The 17,077-nt window shown below is 43.9% G+C and overlaps 1 protein-coding gene across 3 annotated transcripts in view; it reads right to left on the bottom strand.

Moving 5' to 3' along the window:
- Positions 1-17,077, bottom strand: part of LOC138304339 (myelin-oligodendrocyte glycoprotein-like) — a 153,450-nt gene that overhangs the window by 92,225 nt on the left and 44,148 nt on the right. For all 3 annotated transcript variants that reach the window (XM_069244306.1, XM_069244305.1, XM_069244304.1), the window contains exons 2-6: positions 6,043-6,123; positions 5,451-5,810; positions 3,424-3,456; positions 1,987-2,007; positions 1,555-1,575 (exon numbers count right to left, since the gene is read on the bottom strand). In XM_069244306.1, the coding sequence (XP_069100407.1) occupies positions 1,555-1,575; positions 1,987-2,007; positions 3,424-3,456; positions 5,451-5,810; positions 6,043-6,118 (511 nt within the window). In that variant the 5' untranslated portion in view covers positions 6,119-6,123. The remainder of the gene's footprint in view (positions 1-1,554; positions 1,576-1,986; positions 2,008-3,423; positions 3,457-5,450; positions 5,811-6,042; positions 6,124-17,077) is intronic.

Below are 17,077 nucleotides of genomic sequence, written 5' to 3'. Positions count from 1 at the left end.
TTAATGTGGAATTAAGGAGGTCATTCTCCTTTGCAATATTTACAAAGTGCCACAATGCTAGCATTGCACCACTTTGTAACCCCTTGCGCCACATTATTCCTGCGCATAGTACAATGTACGTAAGGGGAACAGTCCCATGCAGGGAGGACACCACAAACGGCGCAGTGAAATCTACAAGATTTCACTGTGACATTTTTCTGTCATTTTTAACATCTGCTCGGGGCAGGCGTTAAAGTGACAAGCACATAGTAGCCTAAAGCAACGCACCACAATAGCGTCATAAATGATGACGTTATTGTTGAAACGAGAGCCATGGTGCACTGTATTGTAAATATGGCACACACATGGTGTCGTTAGGGGGGCACAAGTGTCACTTTCTTCTAAATCTGGCCCAAAATCTGTGGCTTACAGCAAAAGCAAAGCCCAGCCAAGGTATTTCATTTAGAGACTGCTTAATTTGAGCCAGTGGTTTCTAGTGGAAGGCCCGGCACTTATGATTTCCAATCAGACTTTTCCCAGAGCAAGCGAGGGAAAGAATGAGAAAGAGAAAGACGGAAAAATCGTCACCAAGGGAGAAGCAGGAACCTGCATCAGAGAGATAAAGGGCCAGGGAGTGTCTGGAAATGGATTAATAAAGATCAGCCTTGGTATTCGACGTGCTGACATTTTATAGTGCCGACCTAGGGCCAGTGGCGTAACAAAACTTGAGGAGGCCCCCCTGCACAGTACATGGAAGAACCCCTATCTGGACTCATGCAAGATCTCTCAGGCCCTGTAGCGGATGGTAATTTTAGGAGGGAACACTCACACTCATTCATTCACGTGCACACACACATCCATTCACAACACTCATCAAATATTCAAACATACATGCATGCACCAACCATTCATTAAAAACACACACACTCTCCCTCGCTCTTACCTTCAGCTCTGCCTCGGAGGTCCTAGGAGGGTTGGGGCTGCTGTCTTCCCTCACTGGCTAACCTAAGGTCAGCCATTGAGGGAAGGTACTGCTGACCCCACCCCACTCTGACGAGTGTCAATGATTGATTCTCTGCTGTTGGCACTTCAGGTCTTAAAACTGAAGCGACCAGGTCTGAAGCAATCAATGACATTCCCCATCATCATGAGGGGGAGTGCCTTGAGGTACCTTTGCTAGGCTGAAAAGGTCACGCCCACAGGTCTGTGACTTCTTCAGCCCAGCCAAGGTCAGCACAGGTGGCTGGTAGCCTGTGCAAATAGTGCAAGTCTAGCTCCTGGCTGCCTGACCTGAAATGAAGTGTCTGTCAGGCTGACCTTTGCTCAGCCTGACAGACACCCTTCTTGAGGGGCATAAGGTGGGGGTGTGTGGCCCCTCAGCCCCAAAGGACAGGCTGCGGCTGCTCAGGCCTGAGTACTGAGCTGAAGGGCCCCCTTGAGCTCAAGGCCACCCCGCACTGCAGAGGCTTCGAGGGCCTTTGTTACGTGCCTGCAGTGGGCTATTGAGCAGTGCTTTGGGCACCAGCACTCATTATTTTACAAATAATGCTCTGTATAGAGAATAGATAGACTCACCAACTCTGGTGGAAAGATCACCTGAAACAATAAATATGTACAATAAATATTAATGTTGCTAAAACAGCTGAGCAAACAGATTATCAACATTTAATCCATATCCCTTATTAAATGGATATACAGTAAAGTACAAGAAAAAGGGTCCAGCAGAGACTTCTGATCCTCCTTATAAACTGTCTATCAATACTTCTGTCAAAAATATTAGATATGTGTTTTCCCTGCAACCATAACAGTAAATCGCACCTAGGGAGCTCAAACCGGATTACCCTTCCCCTGGAGGAAATAAATTGATCAAATGTCTTATCATGAATTAAATTTAAAAAGTATCAAAGGAAAAAACATCCTAACTAATGTGACTGTAAAAAGGACGTTTACTTTGACCCACGCAATTGCACACTCTTAATTTCACCTCTTCTGAAATGCAAAACTTACGGTTAACTGCCTTCAATTGATCTGTGGAAAAAAAAGAGAAATAATTTAATTAAGGTGTAAATTTCACTCCAAATATCCTTGCCACATACTTGTCATTAACAAACACTTTTTGAGATCAGTTCTGGAACATCCGCCGGGCACCATGTACAAAAGTGATACACTGTAGGTAGGTCATGTTTGTATGTACGCATGGGGATTCTCTAGCGCAAACTTATCTCTGGGCATATGGGTCTGTACGATAAAGGGAAGGAGTTAACTGTTGATGACCAGATGTTTGAAGGGCAAGGTCGTGCGAAGCTTTTATGCAGGGAAGGATGGATGTTTGTAGGGTAAAGCACACACCATAGGTAAAGCACTAACATACAATTTCCAGATTAGCAATGGACAAGTTATCCAGGGCCATATTTATGACGTAGTTTGCGTCCCTCTTGCACCATGCAACAAGTCAGATTTTTGAAGCCACGCATAGCCACTTTGCTTGGCTTTGAATGTCTTCAAAAATCTGGAGTGATGCAAAGAAGCACAAATCGCTGTGTTGCTTTCCTGTACTCACATGGGGTATTCCAGGTGTGCTGCTTGGGTATTCTCACACAGCTCCTATGGATTTTGATTAATTTTACAGATTTACCAAACATGGTAAACCTGGGAATGTTCCAAAAGACATGATTCCCCAGGAAAGGAATAACGAGGAGAAATATCTTTATTTCTTCTCGTTTTTTCCTCTTTCTATGAGTGTTGAATTCTGCAGCATACATAGAAGGAGGAAAAAGCCTCTTAGGATTGCTTTAGTGTAGGAAGGTGTCCCTTTCTGCACAAAAACAGTCCTGCCTACAACATAGGCAGCCTTGCACTATGGTGCAAAGGTGCCTGTGTTGGCTCTAGACCGCAATAAAGGCGCCAGCGCAAGGGAAAAGGACAGGAATGTGCAGTATTGGATGAGTATGGCGCATTCCTGCCCTTTCCCTGTGACGCAGGGTAGTGCAGCAAGGTGACTTGCTACGCTGCACTGTGCCACAAATGTTATAAATAAGCCTCCCAGTGTTTATGTCTGAACCATCCACTGGTTGATGCCTTACGCCCTCCTTCCACGGAGTGACCCCAGAGTGGTTGTTAGGAGCTCACCTTTGACTATCAGGAGGTCTATCAATTTGTACATAGCAAAATCATGGAACCCTTCAAAGGGTTCTTATTGGGCACCCCTTCAAGCGCCACTCTTCCACATTTGTACGGGAAACGCACAAGTGGAGGGCTGGAGGAGGCCGCAACTTACATTCATTATTGTATGCAAATGTATAAAATATTCACTGGTTAGGGCCCTACGCACAGGAACATTTTATTTCGTAGGATCGGACTGTATGATGTTTACATCTCTTCATTTGGTTCTACGTCAAGTGCATGCAAAAACAGGATGCCATCTTTGAAGTACAAGCATCTTACCTAATTCTCTTTGCAGCTCACAGGCCGACTTTTCTGAAGAAAGAAGAGAAATGTTTGTTTAGTCATTATTTATTGAAGCTGATCAACGTACTTAGGTGATGGAGTGGAAGGGTAACACTTGGTTATAGACTTATCACAATATATAAATACAGCAAAACAGGAGTCAGTACATTTTAGAGGACTAGGGGCCTCGTTTAAGAGGTTTTGGTGCAGAGCAGCACTGCAAGTAAGATTGCTGTGCTGCCCTGCGTCAAAAGAAAAAGGCAGGAATGTGCCGTATCTATAAGATTCGGTGCATTCCTGTCCTTGTCCCTTGTGCTGTGCAAAAGGGGCTGCCATGCGCCAACGTAGGCACCCTTGCACCATGGTGCCAGGGTTTCTGCATTGCAAGGATGATTGTTTTTGTGCAGGAAGGGATACCTTCCTGCAAAAAAACAATCACAAGAGTTGTTTTCCTTTTTCTATGTCTGCTGCAGAATACAGCACACATACGAAAAAAGACAAAACAAGGAGAAATTAATGTATTTCTCCTCTTTGCGGCTTTCTTACTCCTCCACCAGTCACTGAAACCTTGTAAATCTGGGAATGTGTCAAATGCCATGGGTGTTACGTAAGACCACCCACTGTAACACCGATGGCACGCCTCCCTGCTGCAGTTGCTGCATTGCCTAAGTCCATATTTACAAGGCCATGAAAAGCAACGCAGGGAGACTTTACGTGGCTTTGTAAATATGGCCCTGCAGTGTGCGCTGCCAGGCTGTCACTAAAAGTGACTTTCCAATGGTGCTTAGGGACTTGTAAATAAGCCCCATAATGCCAACGAAATGACCCTTAGGTCATTTAGAGCCCAGAGTCTGCAAGGCTAGTGGATGCTGCCTGTTATATTGAGGAATCGCTCCTCACCTCGTGGGGGGGCGAAGATCTTTGTGACTGAAATGGAAGTAGGTCCAGGGGTTGGGACCTTTAACCTTACCTAAAACAAATTCCAGTGTTTAGGACTCTTGCCTGAATGGAAGTACATTCTAGATTATGAACTTTCTGTTCTGACTGAAAGTAGATTTCTGAGTCTGGGGACCTCTGTCCTGAAGTGAAGAGGACTGAGGACCTTACAGTTTTCTGGACTAAAAGGATGGCGATACCAGAATCAGACCCTATTACCTTAATTAAAGCAGGTTTCTGAGTCTGGGCCCTTTGGCCTGTGTGGAAGAGGTTTCTACGTTTAGCACTCTTGGACAGTGCAATATATGTGCCCCACATCTTTCTATAGCCTTAGTACTGCACACAGGCAGAGATATATCAATAGGCCAATGCTCCTTGAAAGCTGCTACAGAATCATTCACAGATCATCTCTGCTGCTAGTCACCCTTCCTGTAGTCCAGGAAGTTTCCAGCCAAATGACACTCTGGAATGCATCATGTCTACCTGGGAGGTGCTTTTCTGGGTCATTTCCGCACGTAAGCTGGACAGCAGCAGCTCCTGAGGATTAGATTCCTCATGTTTGAAAGATGCAGAGTCGAGAACACTTCATTGCTGTGCTTCCTACTACCCTTCTGGTCCAAGAGAGGTCGACGCTCCAAGGTACTCGAGACAAATTATTAGTATTGTTCTTCTACACCAAGATGCATAATGTTGCCACTGTCTTGTTGAAATTCAGAATTCAGCATGCAAAAATACGTTTGCAATTCTGAGGGAATCCTGAGCAATACTCTAAAGACTTCTAATCCCTTCTGAAAATAAAGTTTTCACAAATTTCAGAAGAATTCTGCACAATGCTATTAACTAAATTCAAAAACCTATTACTCCCATTAATCTATCTTTAGAAAATACAGGCATTTGAAAACCTTTTGTGAAAACACACTGGAGTTCCCATTGAATGAACAGTCTAAGGTAAAGCACACAAGTTCTACATTCTGAAGTGGCACAGATATCAACTGATACAAACTCTATAAACTTCTGTGACTGTCAGAAGGTTTGTAAAGATAGACCAGTATTGCCCCAGCAAGATTGGAGTAACGTGTGCAACTGACCTTTCACTTCCAATACAAGATCTCTTCCAGTGGTGACATTGCCAAAGTGAAACTGGCAGTGATAACTTCCTCCATCAGACGCACTGACGTTACGGATCATTAAGGCCTCTACTCTTCCAGTCAGGATGTCCTTTATCAGCTCTGTCCGCCCTTGATAGTCTGGATTCTGATCTTTATCATCATCCGTTCCATTGCGATACAGATGAACCAGCGTTCCGGACGGTAGCTTTGTCCATCTGACTTCCATGTCTTTTATGGTGACATCAGGTGATAGCTGACATGGCAGTACCACATCTTCACAGAAAGTGTCCACAATGGGATTGGCGGGTCCAATAACTGAGAAATTTGCTGCTGAGTGATCTATAAAAGAGAGTGAAAGAAACATTAAAACAGGGTCTCACTGCAAGTTATGGGCCGTAAGTCGTGTCCAAACACTCGTGAATCACTGAATGGATTTGACTATGGTGATCCTTGCTGCAGGTCTTTATCATTTAACGTCATAGAACTACATTTTCAGTACATTTAGAAATTCTTTGTTCTAAAAAAGCAATTTCTTGATCAAAGCTACAGAAAAGCAGGAGCTTGATCTTACCTGAAACTGAGCTTTGAACACATGCAACCAGAAGGTGAAGAAAACCAATGGTCCAGAACGCAGTTGCTGACATCATGCAAACTATAGAAAAACAAAGAATGAAGCTTTATTCTGGTGCACTGCTGTCAATGTATAAAGAGTCAATCAACCGTCTTATTCAAAAGAGGTTTGTTCTCTCTTCAAGATCCAGCTTGATCATACATTTGTGTCCATGTTGACTCTTCTTTATACACATATGCCCTTGACCGTATTCTTGTTGTGTCACTTGTTGTCTTTTCCTAGCCTCGGACTTGGCTGTGTACTGACTGTGCTGTTAGTTCTTGCTTCTCACTACACATCTGGCTCTTCCTTAACGAAGAATCCCTCATTGGCACAGTATGCACTACAGCCTGGAGGTTTATCTTGTCCTTCTCATTCAATAGGATTAGCTTCTGAAAACTGAATGCCAGGCATAGTGTACTTGACCCGTCCCTTCCAGACAGACCCCATCAGTGGTTACATGGCACATGCTTTGCTCAAACGCACTCGCTCTCTTTGCTTCCTCTGGCCCAGGGCAGAAGTTTGCACTCTGAACTGCACCGATGTCCTTCAAGCCAATGCTAACACTGGTGGGTTTCAGGCACCATCAAAAAGTGCTCACAGATGAGAAGTCTCTTGAGAGAGATTGGCTCTTGCAATCGACAATCCTTTTAATGACCTGTTCTTTCCTAGACCTGCCTATATCTTGGATCCTGATACCGCCTGTCTGATTTTGTCTTTTCTACACTTTGCTCTTGTCTTAGTATTTGAAAATGTTTAAATAAATTATTTACTTCCTAGTTCTCATGATGGAAATGTTGTTATTATTCATCTGCGATGACTTAGTTCTAAACGGGATCTTCCACACTTATGAAATAATTCTTTCAATTATTTCTCATCTTCACTGTCCCTGCTGTGGGGTGACTTCCTACAGATAGCGTTTTGTAATGATTTTTGTTAGCCCTTATGCAATTCTGTCATGCAGACGTCAAGCACCAGGTTGGCCTGCCTCTAACCAGATCAAGTAACCATTAAAGGCATGTGAGAGCCAATTTAGGCATTTGTATTTGTGGGTTCACACATCAAACCTCCTGTTAGATCAGTAGTCAGATGTTAGTCCTGACTAACTATACTGCTACACTAACTATATACACCAACTATAACTCGTGCCCTAAGGTAACTGTAACTCGCACCCTCGCCACGCGAGTGGAGGTTTCCTCTGTTTCCCTGCCCACAGAGATGCAGGCAGGGAAACAGAGAAACATTGGCTGATCGGCCCTGGGGAGGGAGGCCACACGGCCCCCTCACCCAAAATAATATATAATTAGGCCGGGCCTCAGGGGATGGGATCCCAGGGGCCGAGATTTGCCAGCAGAGGAGGGCTGCAATCCCCTCTCTTACACCTCAAAAATTCAATATTTAGGCTGGGCGCTAAGGTATGGGGTCATCCGGCCTGAGATTGGCCTGGGCAGAGGGGGGCCACGTTCCCCCTCTAACCCCCCAAAAAAGTAAATATTTAGGCCAGGCCCAAGGGTATGGGGTCCCTGAGGCTGAGATCGGCCTGGGGATGGGGGGGCTGCGTGCCCCCCCCAAAAAGAATAAATATTTAGATCACGCCCCAGGGGGGGTGGGGGATAGTTAGAGTTATCTCAAGTAACTATAACTCGTGCCCTAAGGTAACTATAACTCGCGCCCTCACCATGCACTGCTAAGTACCCCACAAATTAGGGCACTCAAGACATCTTTGATAACATCATTAAAAATATCAATATAATATTTGCAGTAAACTTTTTGATGAAATAAATGTGCATGGCGAAGGGTGCGAGTTATAGTTACCTTAGGGCACGAGTTATAGTTATTGAAAATAACCCTATCTATAACAAGTGAATTACTATGGTTGGGTCTACCTATTTATCTATGTATCTATCTATCTGCTCTTTTTAGCAAATAATAACTCTGACTGGTCCTTGCCATCTTGAGATACCTTGACTCACTTTTCACACCACCTCCTTTGATATAGGGTTGCTCACCTGGAGAGTCAAGGAGCCTTGGAAGGCCAGCACCTCAGACCTCGCATCCAGTGAAGTGTTCCTGCGACTGCAAGATTTGAAGAACCGAACATGGACCAATTTGGAGCACTTGCCTCAAATTAAGGATACTCATATTTGGGCCCATATTTATACTTTTTTGTGCCGCATTTACGTCATTTTTTTACGCAAAAGCGGCACAAACTTACAAAATACAATTCTATTTTGTACGTTTGTGCTGCATTAGCGTAACAAAATGATGCAAATACGGAACAAAAAAAGTATAATTATGGGCCTTAGAGTTTTAACATAACCCAGTCCTACATCAGAGAAGTGAGATTTTGGTCAAGCTTAGCAATTTTAAGCTCGGCCTTTTTCATAGGGAGGTATTTGTGGAAGGGCAAGATTTTGACAGACTATGGACCTGATTTAAGAAAAGTGTGACTGCATCCAGTACTTTTAATGCATGCTATGTGTAGGCGTTTAAAATGTCGCAAATAAACGGCGCAAAAAAATCTTTTAGATTGCTTAGCAGCATTTGTTTGGCCCTCCTAACGGGGGAACGCCCTGCTTGCATACATTATGCCTGGTGCAGGCATAATTTAGTGCAAGGGGTTACAAAGTGGTGCAATGCATGCATTGTACCACTTTGTAAATCTGGTGCGGTGCTTCTGGCCTCATTGGGCCCCAGTGTAAAAAAATGACACTAATGTGGTGCAAGGTGGTGCTAGGCCCTCTTACATTTGGACCCATATTTTTTCAGGGAGCGTTTTTGCAGTCTGTGTTTCACGTGGGACCAAATGTTTCCCCTAATTTGATTTTTCCTGTATATATCACAATCCTCTACTCTGCTGAAAACCATACAGATGATCAGCATGAAGGGTGAAAGAAAGTTGGAGTAATTTTGATTTTATAGATGTGAATTTTAAACACATTTGTGAGGTGTTTTGTTTACCTACAACGGTCCACATCCTTCACAGAAAGCAGTTTTCCCACAAAATAATCTAATTTACCACGCCCGAAGGCACTGCTCTGGCTCCCCATAATGCAATGAACTGACTTAAAAGTAATTTAACTGGTCTATACAGCCATTCATGGCTCACTTCCTCTCTCACTCATCAGATCGCTTGGATCCTGCCAGGCTCCGAGTGAGATCACTTCACAGAGCAATTCCCCAAAACGCTGGACTCTAGTTTATGGAACTCCTTCCAACAGAACTTGCAACGAAAAATTTACTTCCTAAAAAAACATAAAAGGTGGACAACCCTCCTGTTCACGCCTCATAGACAGGAGCATTGTCCCATTTTCCTGGATACAGTCACAAACATTTGGTTTTTTTTGGTACTGTTAGTGACAATAGATATTACATATTGTGTTTCACTCCAATTACATTCCATTGTGCTATTTTATTGCTTCATTCACTTAGGCCCATATTTATACTTTTTTAGCGCCCCATTTGCATCATTTTTTGACGTAAAAGCGGCACAAACATGCAAAATACAATTGTATTTTGTAAGTTTGCACCATTTTAGCGTCAAAAAGCAGCGCAAATGCGGGCGCTAAAAAGTATAAATATGGGCCTTAGTATATAGTTTTTGTTATCTATTTATCTATCTATCTATCTATCTATCTATCTATCTATCTATCTATCTATCTATCTATCTATCCACTGAAAAAAAACAAAAATTACAGGGACGTTGTAGTCAGGTACTGAATTTCCTCGCACAAAACCATTGTAATTCAGCATGCACCCAAACTAAAGCTGCGCACGGCCGTCGACAGAGCACAGCATGACGTTTGATGCAGTGAGTGTTTTATTTTTCACTTTTTCTCTAGATCCTCGGCTCCACCAGTGGATTGACCAGTGGATCGGACAAAAAAAAAACTAATTGGGCAATTTTTTTCCAAGGCCTCTATGTGTCCTATGGGGTCAGGAATCCTGTATCCAGACTCCTTATGTGTTTATTTGCACGCTTCTTTTCCCACCCCCAAGTCGATGCGACAAACAAAATGGCGGCCGCAACTTTTCAGTCAGGTTGCGGGAAGCCAATCAATACCTTGTTTTTCCACCGGATTAGGGATCCGGGTCTGGATCCGTATCCCTATATATCTATATTTCTTAAACTCTAATATCTCAGAAACTACTGAACTGATTCACACCAGATCAAAAAAATTTGCTTTCTACACCAAGAGCTAGCTTTCTGGCAAATTTGGGTGATAGCATTCAGTAGATCGGGCTGTAGTCATGTTCAAAATTGACATACAAGGGGAAAAAAGTGTGCTGGGAAAGTCTTTTTTCTTGGCCCCTGCTTGAGGGATCACCCCAAAACTTTCAAGACAGCAGCTGAACTGACCAAAGTATAAGTTTGGAAAATTTTGTTAAGATTGATCAGACAGCGCCAAAGTTGTTGGCAAAAAAAATGAGCCGTCTATGGAAAAAAAGGTCCTAACTATAACTACCTGGTGGTGACCTCCACTAGGTAATACTAATACATATATATATATAAAACCTAGTGGTGGTTGGCACTAGGTAGTTATAGTTAGGACCTAGTTTCTATAGAAAAAGCATTTTGTTGACTTGCCTATATCTTTAAAAATTTGATGCTCAAGCCAACTGCTGTCTGGAATTTTCACCACGACTTGCTGTGCATTCGCCGCAAATGTAAAAAAAAGCAAGCATGGGCTCCTGTGCTTGTTTTGTAAACAGCCCCCGGGTGGGCCAGGTCCTAGGGGTATTGGAAAAGGAGGGGGCGCACAGGGGCTCCTTCCAAGGCCTTAGGTTAGCCCTGGGCACCACCAACCTCCTCTGGGTTATTATGTCAAAATATGCATGGGTGCGGGGGTTCTACTTGGCTCCTCCATGCCCCGGTGACCACCACCTCCCCGAGGCAATATCTTTATAGAAAATGGGGGAAGCCTGTATGGCCTCTCTCAAAGCCCTGTTGACCGTCACCTCCCCGGGGCTAAAGATGAATTAATGTAGGGGGGCTGCGCGATACCCCCGCACCCCAGGGACCACCCCCTTCCCTGGGCAAAGTGTTTGTTTGAAACAGCAGTGGCACTTATGCCCCCCCCCAAGCCTTGGGGACTGCCACCTACCTGGGGCTAACTATGAATTAATGTGTAGGGACCTGTGCAGCCCCCGCAGATCCATGACCGCCACCTCCCCCGAGACCACCACCTCCCTGGGGCTAAGTCAATTGTTGGAGGGGGGCCACATGGCTCCCTCGAGGAGCCATAGATGGCCCTGGGGACCGCCATCCCCCAGGGCCAGCTCCTGCTATGTCCAGGTGTGCCCAGCCCCGCAACATAGCTGTTTGCTGTAATTTGCCGGGAACTTTGACAGTTCCTGTCAAGTCATAGCAAACACTGCAGTTCCAGCAAGTAAGAGCTGTCAAACAATGCCTGCTCCTGCAGGAGGAGGGGAGCTGGCTGGGACTGCAAGGGCCTTCAAGCTCCCCCCACGGTCCTCAACAGTGGTGACTGGGTGCCGTGGAGGGCACCCAGGTGACATGGTGCGGCTAAATGGATAGGGTCCCCAGAATCAAAACCAGCCATGGGTGGGGGTCAGTTTCCTGAGGATTTTTCTCATCATAGTCTCAACTGCCCTATTCTGTTATGTGGTTCAGTACTAATAAGGCCAACTAACTCTGAACTGCTGATTTGTCCTATGTGCAGCTCATGTTCTGCACTGTCCTGATCCTGCTGCCAACTGAAGACAGAAGATGGTGAATATTTGCTGATGAATCAATGCTGTCTGCTGTCCCATGAGGAGAGGTATCACTAAATGGGGTTTCTTGTTTTCCCTTTTTCAGGAGTAACTTACACCAGCATAATTTTATAATTACTTACCCTAGTTATATGTTTTCCAGTTTATTTTTGTTTATTTTATTTTAGCTTTTGCCCACACGTGTTAGCCTGTTCCCACACATGCAAGTCACAATTCTGGTTATTATTAGGAATGGCCCAGCTCTGAAACCTGAAATCTGAAATTGATTGCTAAAACTCTATTTTGATGCTTTTCTGATGTCACTATTATCTGCTTTGAAGTCTGACAATAATGTGCATATTGTGCTGTTGCTAATCTATATTGTTCTTTTGGAGTGTCTGTCAGTATTGATGTTCAGTAGATTGAATCTTATCAGACTCTTTGGTCAGCCTATGATCTTCATGTATGTTTATAATTTACTTTGTGCACCATTTCTGTGACATTGATTTTGGGATTGTAATAAAGCTTTGAACTTTTATTCAGTTTGGAGTTTTGTTTTACTGATGAATTATTCATGGTGTTTAATATTGTTGATTGGGTTTTATGTTATTGATTTGTGGTTGTTTGATCTTAACTATTGACTTTGTCATCAAGTCCAAAGGTTCAGTCGACCTCTGATGGTGAGTATTTAGGATGATATCTCATCTGTGAAAGCTCCAGCACCACCATCGGAGCGGTGAATGTAAGGGCACCCAGCCCCAGTGCCAGTGATGCTCTGCCAGAGCCTAAATTAATAAATCATGTGATCACTGCACAATAATGCCACATGCAGACCTCCTATATGGTCAGTAATTGGGAAAGATGATCAGAAGGGGTTAAATCTGTATAAAGAGATACAATAACAAAACCTATCCTTAGGCACAGTGCTGCTACATGAATTTGGGAATCAGCATGCGTGTTCCTAAACTAAGCAAATTGCAAATTGCAAAACATACCACTTATTAAAACAGGGAACCTTATTAACCCATTGGGAGCCTTTTGGGGGAACCCTGGCTCTCACTTGGAACCTGTAAGGCAAGCCTGTATTCTGTGGGGAACTTGAAGGCAATCCTGCATCTCAAGGGCGACCTAATGGGCAATTCTGCATGTCCTGGGCAATCAATAGCGAAGCCCACTATGTTTGATCTCAGGGATAACTTATAGAACACTCATATTTCCCAGGGGGACCTGTAGAGCTGTCCTGTACCCCCATTGAAAGCTTGTGGAGGAATCTTGTACCCTATGGGGGGCATATTGGGCAATCAGTTATTCTCTATTTTCTAGGGATCCAGTTTGGCAATCCTGCATCATCTACCCCATGGGGAAACCTGTGGGGTAAAGTTGTACCCAATGGGGTACTTATAGAGCAACCTGTTCTATATTTCCTGGGAAACCTGTTGAGCAATCCTGTATCATGTACCCTGTGGGAAACCAAAAAGCTATTTTGTACACCATGGGGAGCAAATAGAGCACTCATCATCATCATTATCAACCAACTTTATTTCGGTTCAAAGAACCAATAAGGTACACAGTGAAATCATTTCTTCTATATCTCACGGGGAATTTATAGGGCAATCCTGCAACACATGGGATCCTCAATAATGACATCAGTAGGTGACCCACGGTTAAACAAGCAGTGCAGCGCAAAGTAAGTCAAAATACCTGTAAAGACCATTGACCCAATGTAGTTACAAGTGAAAACTGCTGGAATGTGTAGTAACAATGAGCTAAGAACAAAACACAGCATGTAAGTGCCCTGGTGGTAGCCACTCCTAGATTCGAGCCACTTTTGCATAAGTCTGTTACAACACTAGAGGGAGCTCTGTTGCCACCTCTGCCACCGAGATGGTTTCTCAACACATACATTGTGCAAATCGGAATGTTTCAGAATGTCCCAGGACTTTGTCTGATGAAAGATGCTGTTTACTTCAAGCGCATCCGATGTACACAAACACCATTACTCGGCCTCAATGCTGTAATTATTTCTAGAAAAGCTGTCAAATGATTCTATTTAATTAGTTACCTGTTCCCCACCTGTTAGGAAATGAATGTTCCCAAGTTGGCCGGTTGGTCATCGGTTTCAATGGTCGTGATGTGGTCCTCCATGCATCAGGAGCACAGGGGTGAGACTCCTGCAGTGGTTGTACAAGAACCTCGCGCAGCGGTGTTGATAGTTCCTTCATGAGGTGGCTGAACCCACAGTGCAACAGTTGTCTTCCGTTTAAATGCCTGAGATGACCATTAAGGATTGCATTGCTGTGGTACATAGCACGCTCTCTATCTGGGTACCCTTTCGTGTAGAAGACTATCATTTAAAGGTACCATCGCTTGATAATGTCTGTTATTTTGTTGATGTTTGGCTGTGTTATGGAAGGTGTGTTTCTGCTATGTCGGCAAATATAATAACATCCAGAGCTCTACAGACCATCACAGCCGCTGTACACAGTGTTACCATTCCTTCTAAATCATAAAAAATTGACATCATACACCACTAGGTCATCACTACCGGCCCTGGTGACAACAAAGGCAGTGAATACCACATGACCTCTGATCCTAGAGTCAGTCACATATAAACAAACTTTATTGAAAATAAAGAGTGACTGTTGGATACACACACCCAGCTATCAAAAGATCAACGACTAAAGGAGGGCACGTATGCACTCAAACTATCAGTGGGTGATTCACAGAGGTTCCAAAGCAGCCCATAGAGGTTGTAAGCAGTGGCTAAGGGACGGCAATTGCTACTGCTGTGCACTCGTAAATGATGTCTCTGGTTGATTGGATCTCTTGGTAATTGCTGAAGTCAGGAGGATTCAGCCCTGATCTTTCTTCTAGGCTTGGCGCTTGTCCACCCCGCCACAGCCCTGTGATCGTTTAAGTGCCTCGGACAGAACCAAATAAATAAGGGGTTCATGTATAGTATTATAATTGCATTTAGCTAGCACTTACTACCCCCAACGAGTCCTTGAAGTGCATTTTGCTAGGCAAAACATGGCTCCAGAATCCAAGCTTAGTCGTAAACGAGAGGGTATGGTTATTGGGATTAGCTTTGTGCTCTAAAGGTGACTATTTGAAACATTTACTCCAGATTATCTGCAGTTAATTACATAAATAGAAGTTCGGTGTGATCATTAGTGGGGGATATGTGAATTCATGCAGATAGTTAATGGGATTATAGATATGCCAGAGGAGATTAGGTATTGTTAGGTTGCAGGGTGTGACTTTCAAAGACAGAGAGGCTGTGAGGTTTGAGAAAACAGGTGTGGGAACTTGAAGAAATATAATATTAGAGGTTAAGGCAGACAGGCATGCAACTTAAAGTGTGCTCTGTTCAGAAAGAGGATGCATGCAAAGGTTGGAAAGCAAGGAGAGGGTCAACCAAAAGAAAAAACAAGAGACAACTATTGGAGGTTTTAAGTCAAGGTTACTTTTTCCTGCAGGAATTTATGAATATTGAGGAGGCTTTTTGAGGTAGCATGCAATCTGAGGATGCAACATTGTGGAAAGAAATTATGTTGTTTGCATGTGAGATAGTGCTATATCTGGCACAAGGGTGATGAGAACAAGCTGTCCACTGCCAGCCTACTGCTAGACCACTGCTTCAGTAAGGACAGCTGATCAGCTCAGGGGCTTGTAGCGTAATGTAACTGCTGGACGCATACACAGCTAAATATTGACAACATTCAGACACGCTCAAAGGAACTAGAAGTCTCCCCCGTGGTTTAACATGGCACAAGAGGGAGTTAGGAAAGTATCCACAGATTGTAGAAGTGTAGTTCCTGTATTCGTGTGAGTGGAAAGTGGACACCCAACACTGAAGTGAGGAGGATGGAGTCAGGGCACCGTTAGCTATTTCATGGACATATAGCCCTCTCAAAGTAAAGAGCAATTCAGTTTCAATACAAAACTGACTGCTGGGGCTTCATTTTAAAGAACTGTAACAAACCAAACTGGCTGCAGCAGAAGCTCATTGACAAGCTGGTCAGGCAGGACGGTGTTCACATCTGAAACTGGGGGCAGTTCCTATGTCTGAGATGGAACTGTTCAGATACCAAAGACTACAAGGCCCATGTGAAGAAACTCACCAAAAAACTAACAGAGAGAACTACGCCCCTCACCTGATCAGAAAACCTAATAAGAGAGCCCTGAATAACAACAGGGAACAATTACTGTCCATTTTTTAAAGCGCCATCCAGGGCAGATTGATTTGTGTCACAACTTTCAATTAGCTGTCTAATGACCTTCAAAAAATATTAAATGAGAACTGGGGCATCTTAGTGTCAGGGGGCCTTGGGTTTAGCAAACCTATGTACTCCTTCAAAAGAGCCAGCACTTAAAAGATATACTGGTACATACACGCCCCAAATAAATCCTCCAGTCTCAGAAAATAGACAAACAAAATTCAGTTGGGATACCGCCACCAGTAGGTCATTCCCCGTGTGGCAACTGCAGTATGCACCCCTTCATTAAGAAAGTGAAGGAAGTAGATGCAGGGCTTAAAACCCCCCTGGAGCTATTGCCCTCTTACACCATTGCATAGTTGTTTTTAGATGCACCAGAGACTACTAAAATTAAAGGTGAAAAAACGGTTACCTCTAGGTACTTTTACTTTGATTTGGATCCCCTGCTTGTCCAGGAAATACCTTATCTAAGAACTCCCTCCATCGGATCCATATAGAGGGCAAGCCCACCCTGGTGGTCCCCTACCACGGTGGGGAGAGGTGGCCTATGATGGAGCATGCCACATTACATGGGTGAGGTTTCCTCTTGCAAAAGATTGGTTTTTGTCGACTACCCGTTTCCGAATCAGGACCTCTGTAAACTTAATTAGGGAAGTAGTGATTTGAAAACACTGATGAAAAAGGATTTGTACAGCCATCTAACTTTATTGTGTTTTGGCTCTATTATCTAGGGAGTATGTGCGGTGGCAAAAATTCTCCCTCTCTACTTTGTGATTAGAGACACATCAGAAACTTCCCATGCAGTCCACTTACTTCCCCCAGCACAACCCCGGAGGAAGAGATCGATGTGCCTTACCCTGGAGCTGCAGGCCACCTCCTTTCTGTTTCTCTCAGCAGTGGCTCCATAGCGTTCTGAATTCTGTCAAGCAAATTTAAAGCACTTAACTGTTCCCATTCCACCAAGCTTGACTGTCTTCAAACAAAAGCCTAGCGCAGGTTACCAGCAATCCTTTATGGGCACACTCTCTCTCTATATGCATCACCAAGTATTTTTAATGTTG

This window comes from Pleurodeles waltl, chromosome 7 (genome assembly GCF_031143425.1).
Source record: "Pleurodeles waltl isolate 20211129_DDA chromosome 7, aPleWal1.hap1.20221129, whole genome shotgun sequence".
Taxonomy (NCBI): Eukaryota; Metazoa; Chordata; class Amphibia; order Caudata; family Salamandridae; genus Pleurodeles; species Pleurodeles waltl.
This window is presented reverse-complemented; position numbering and strand designations above follow the sequence as displayed.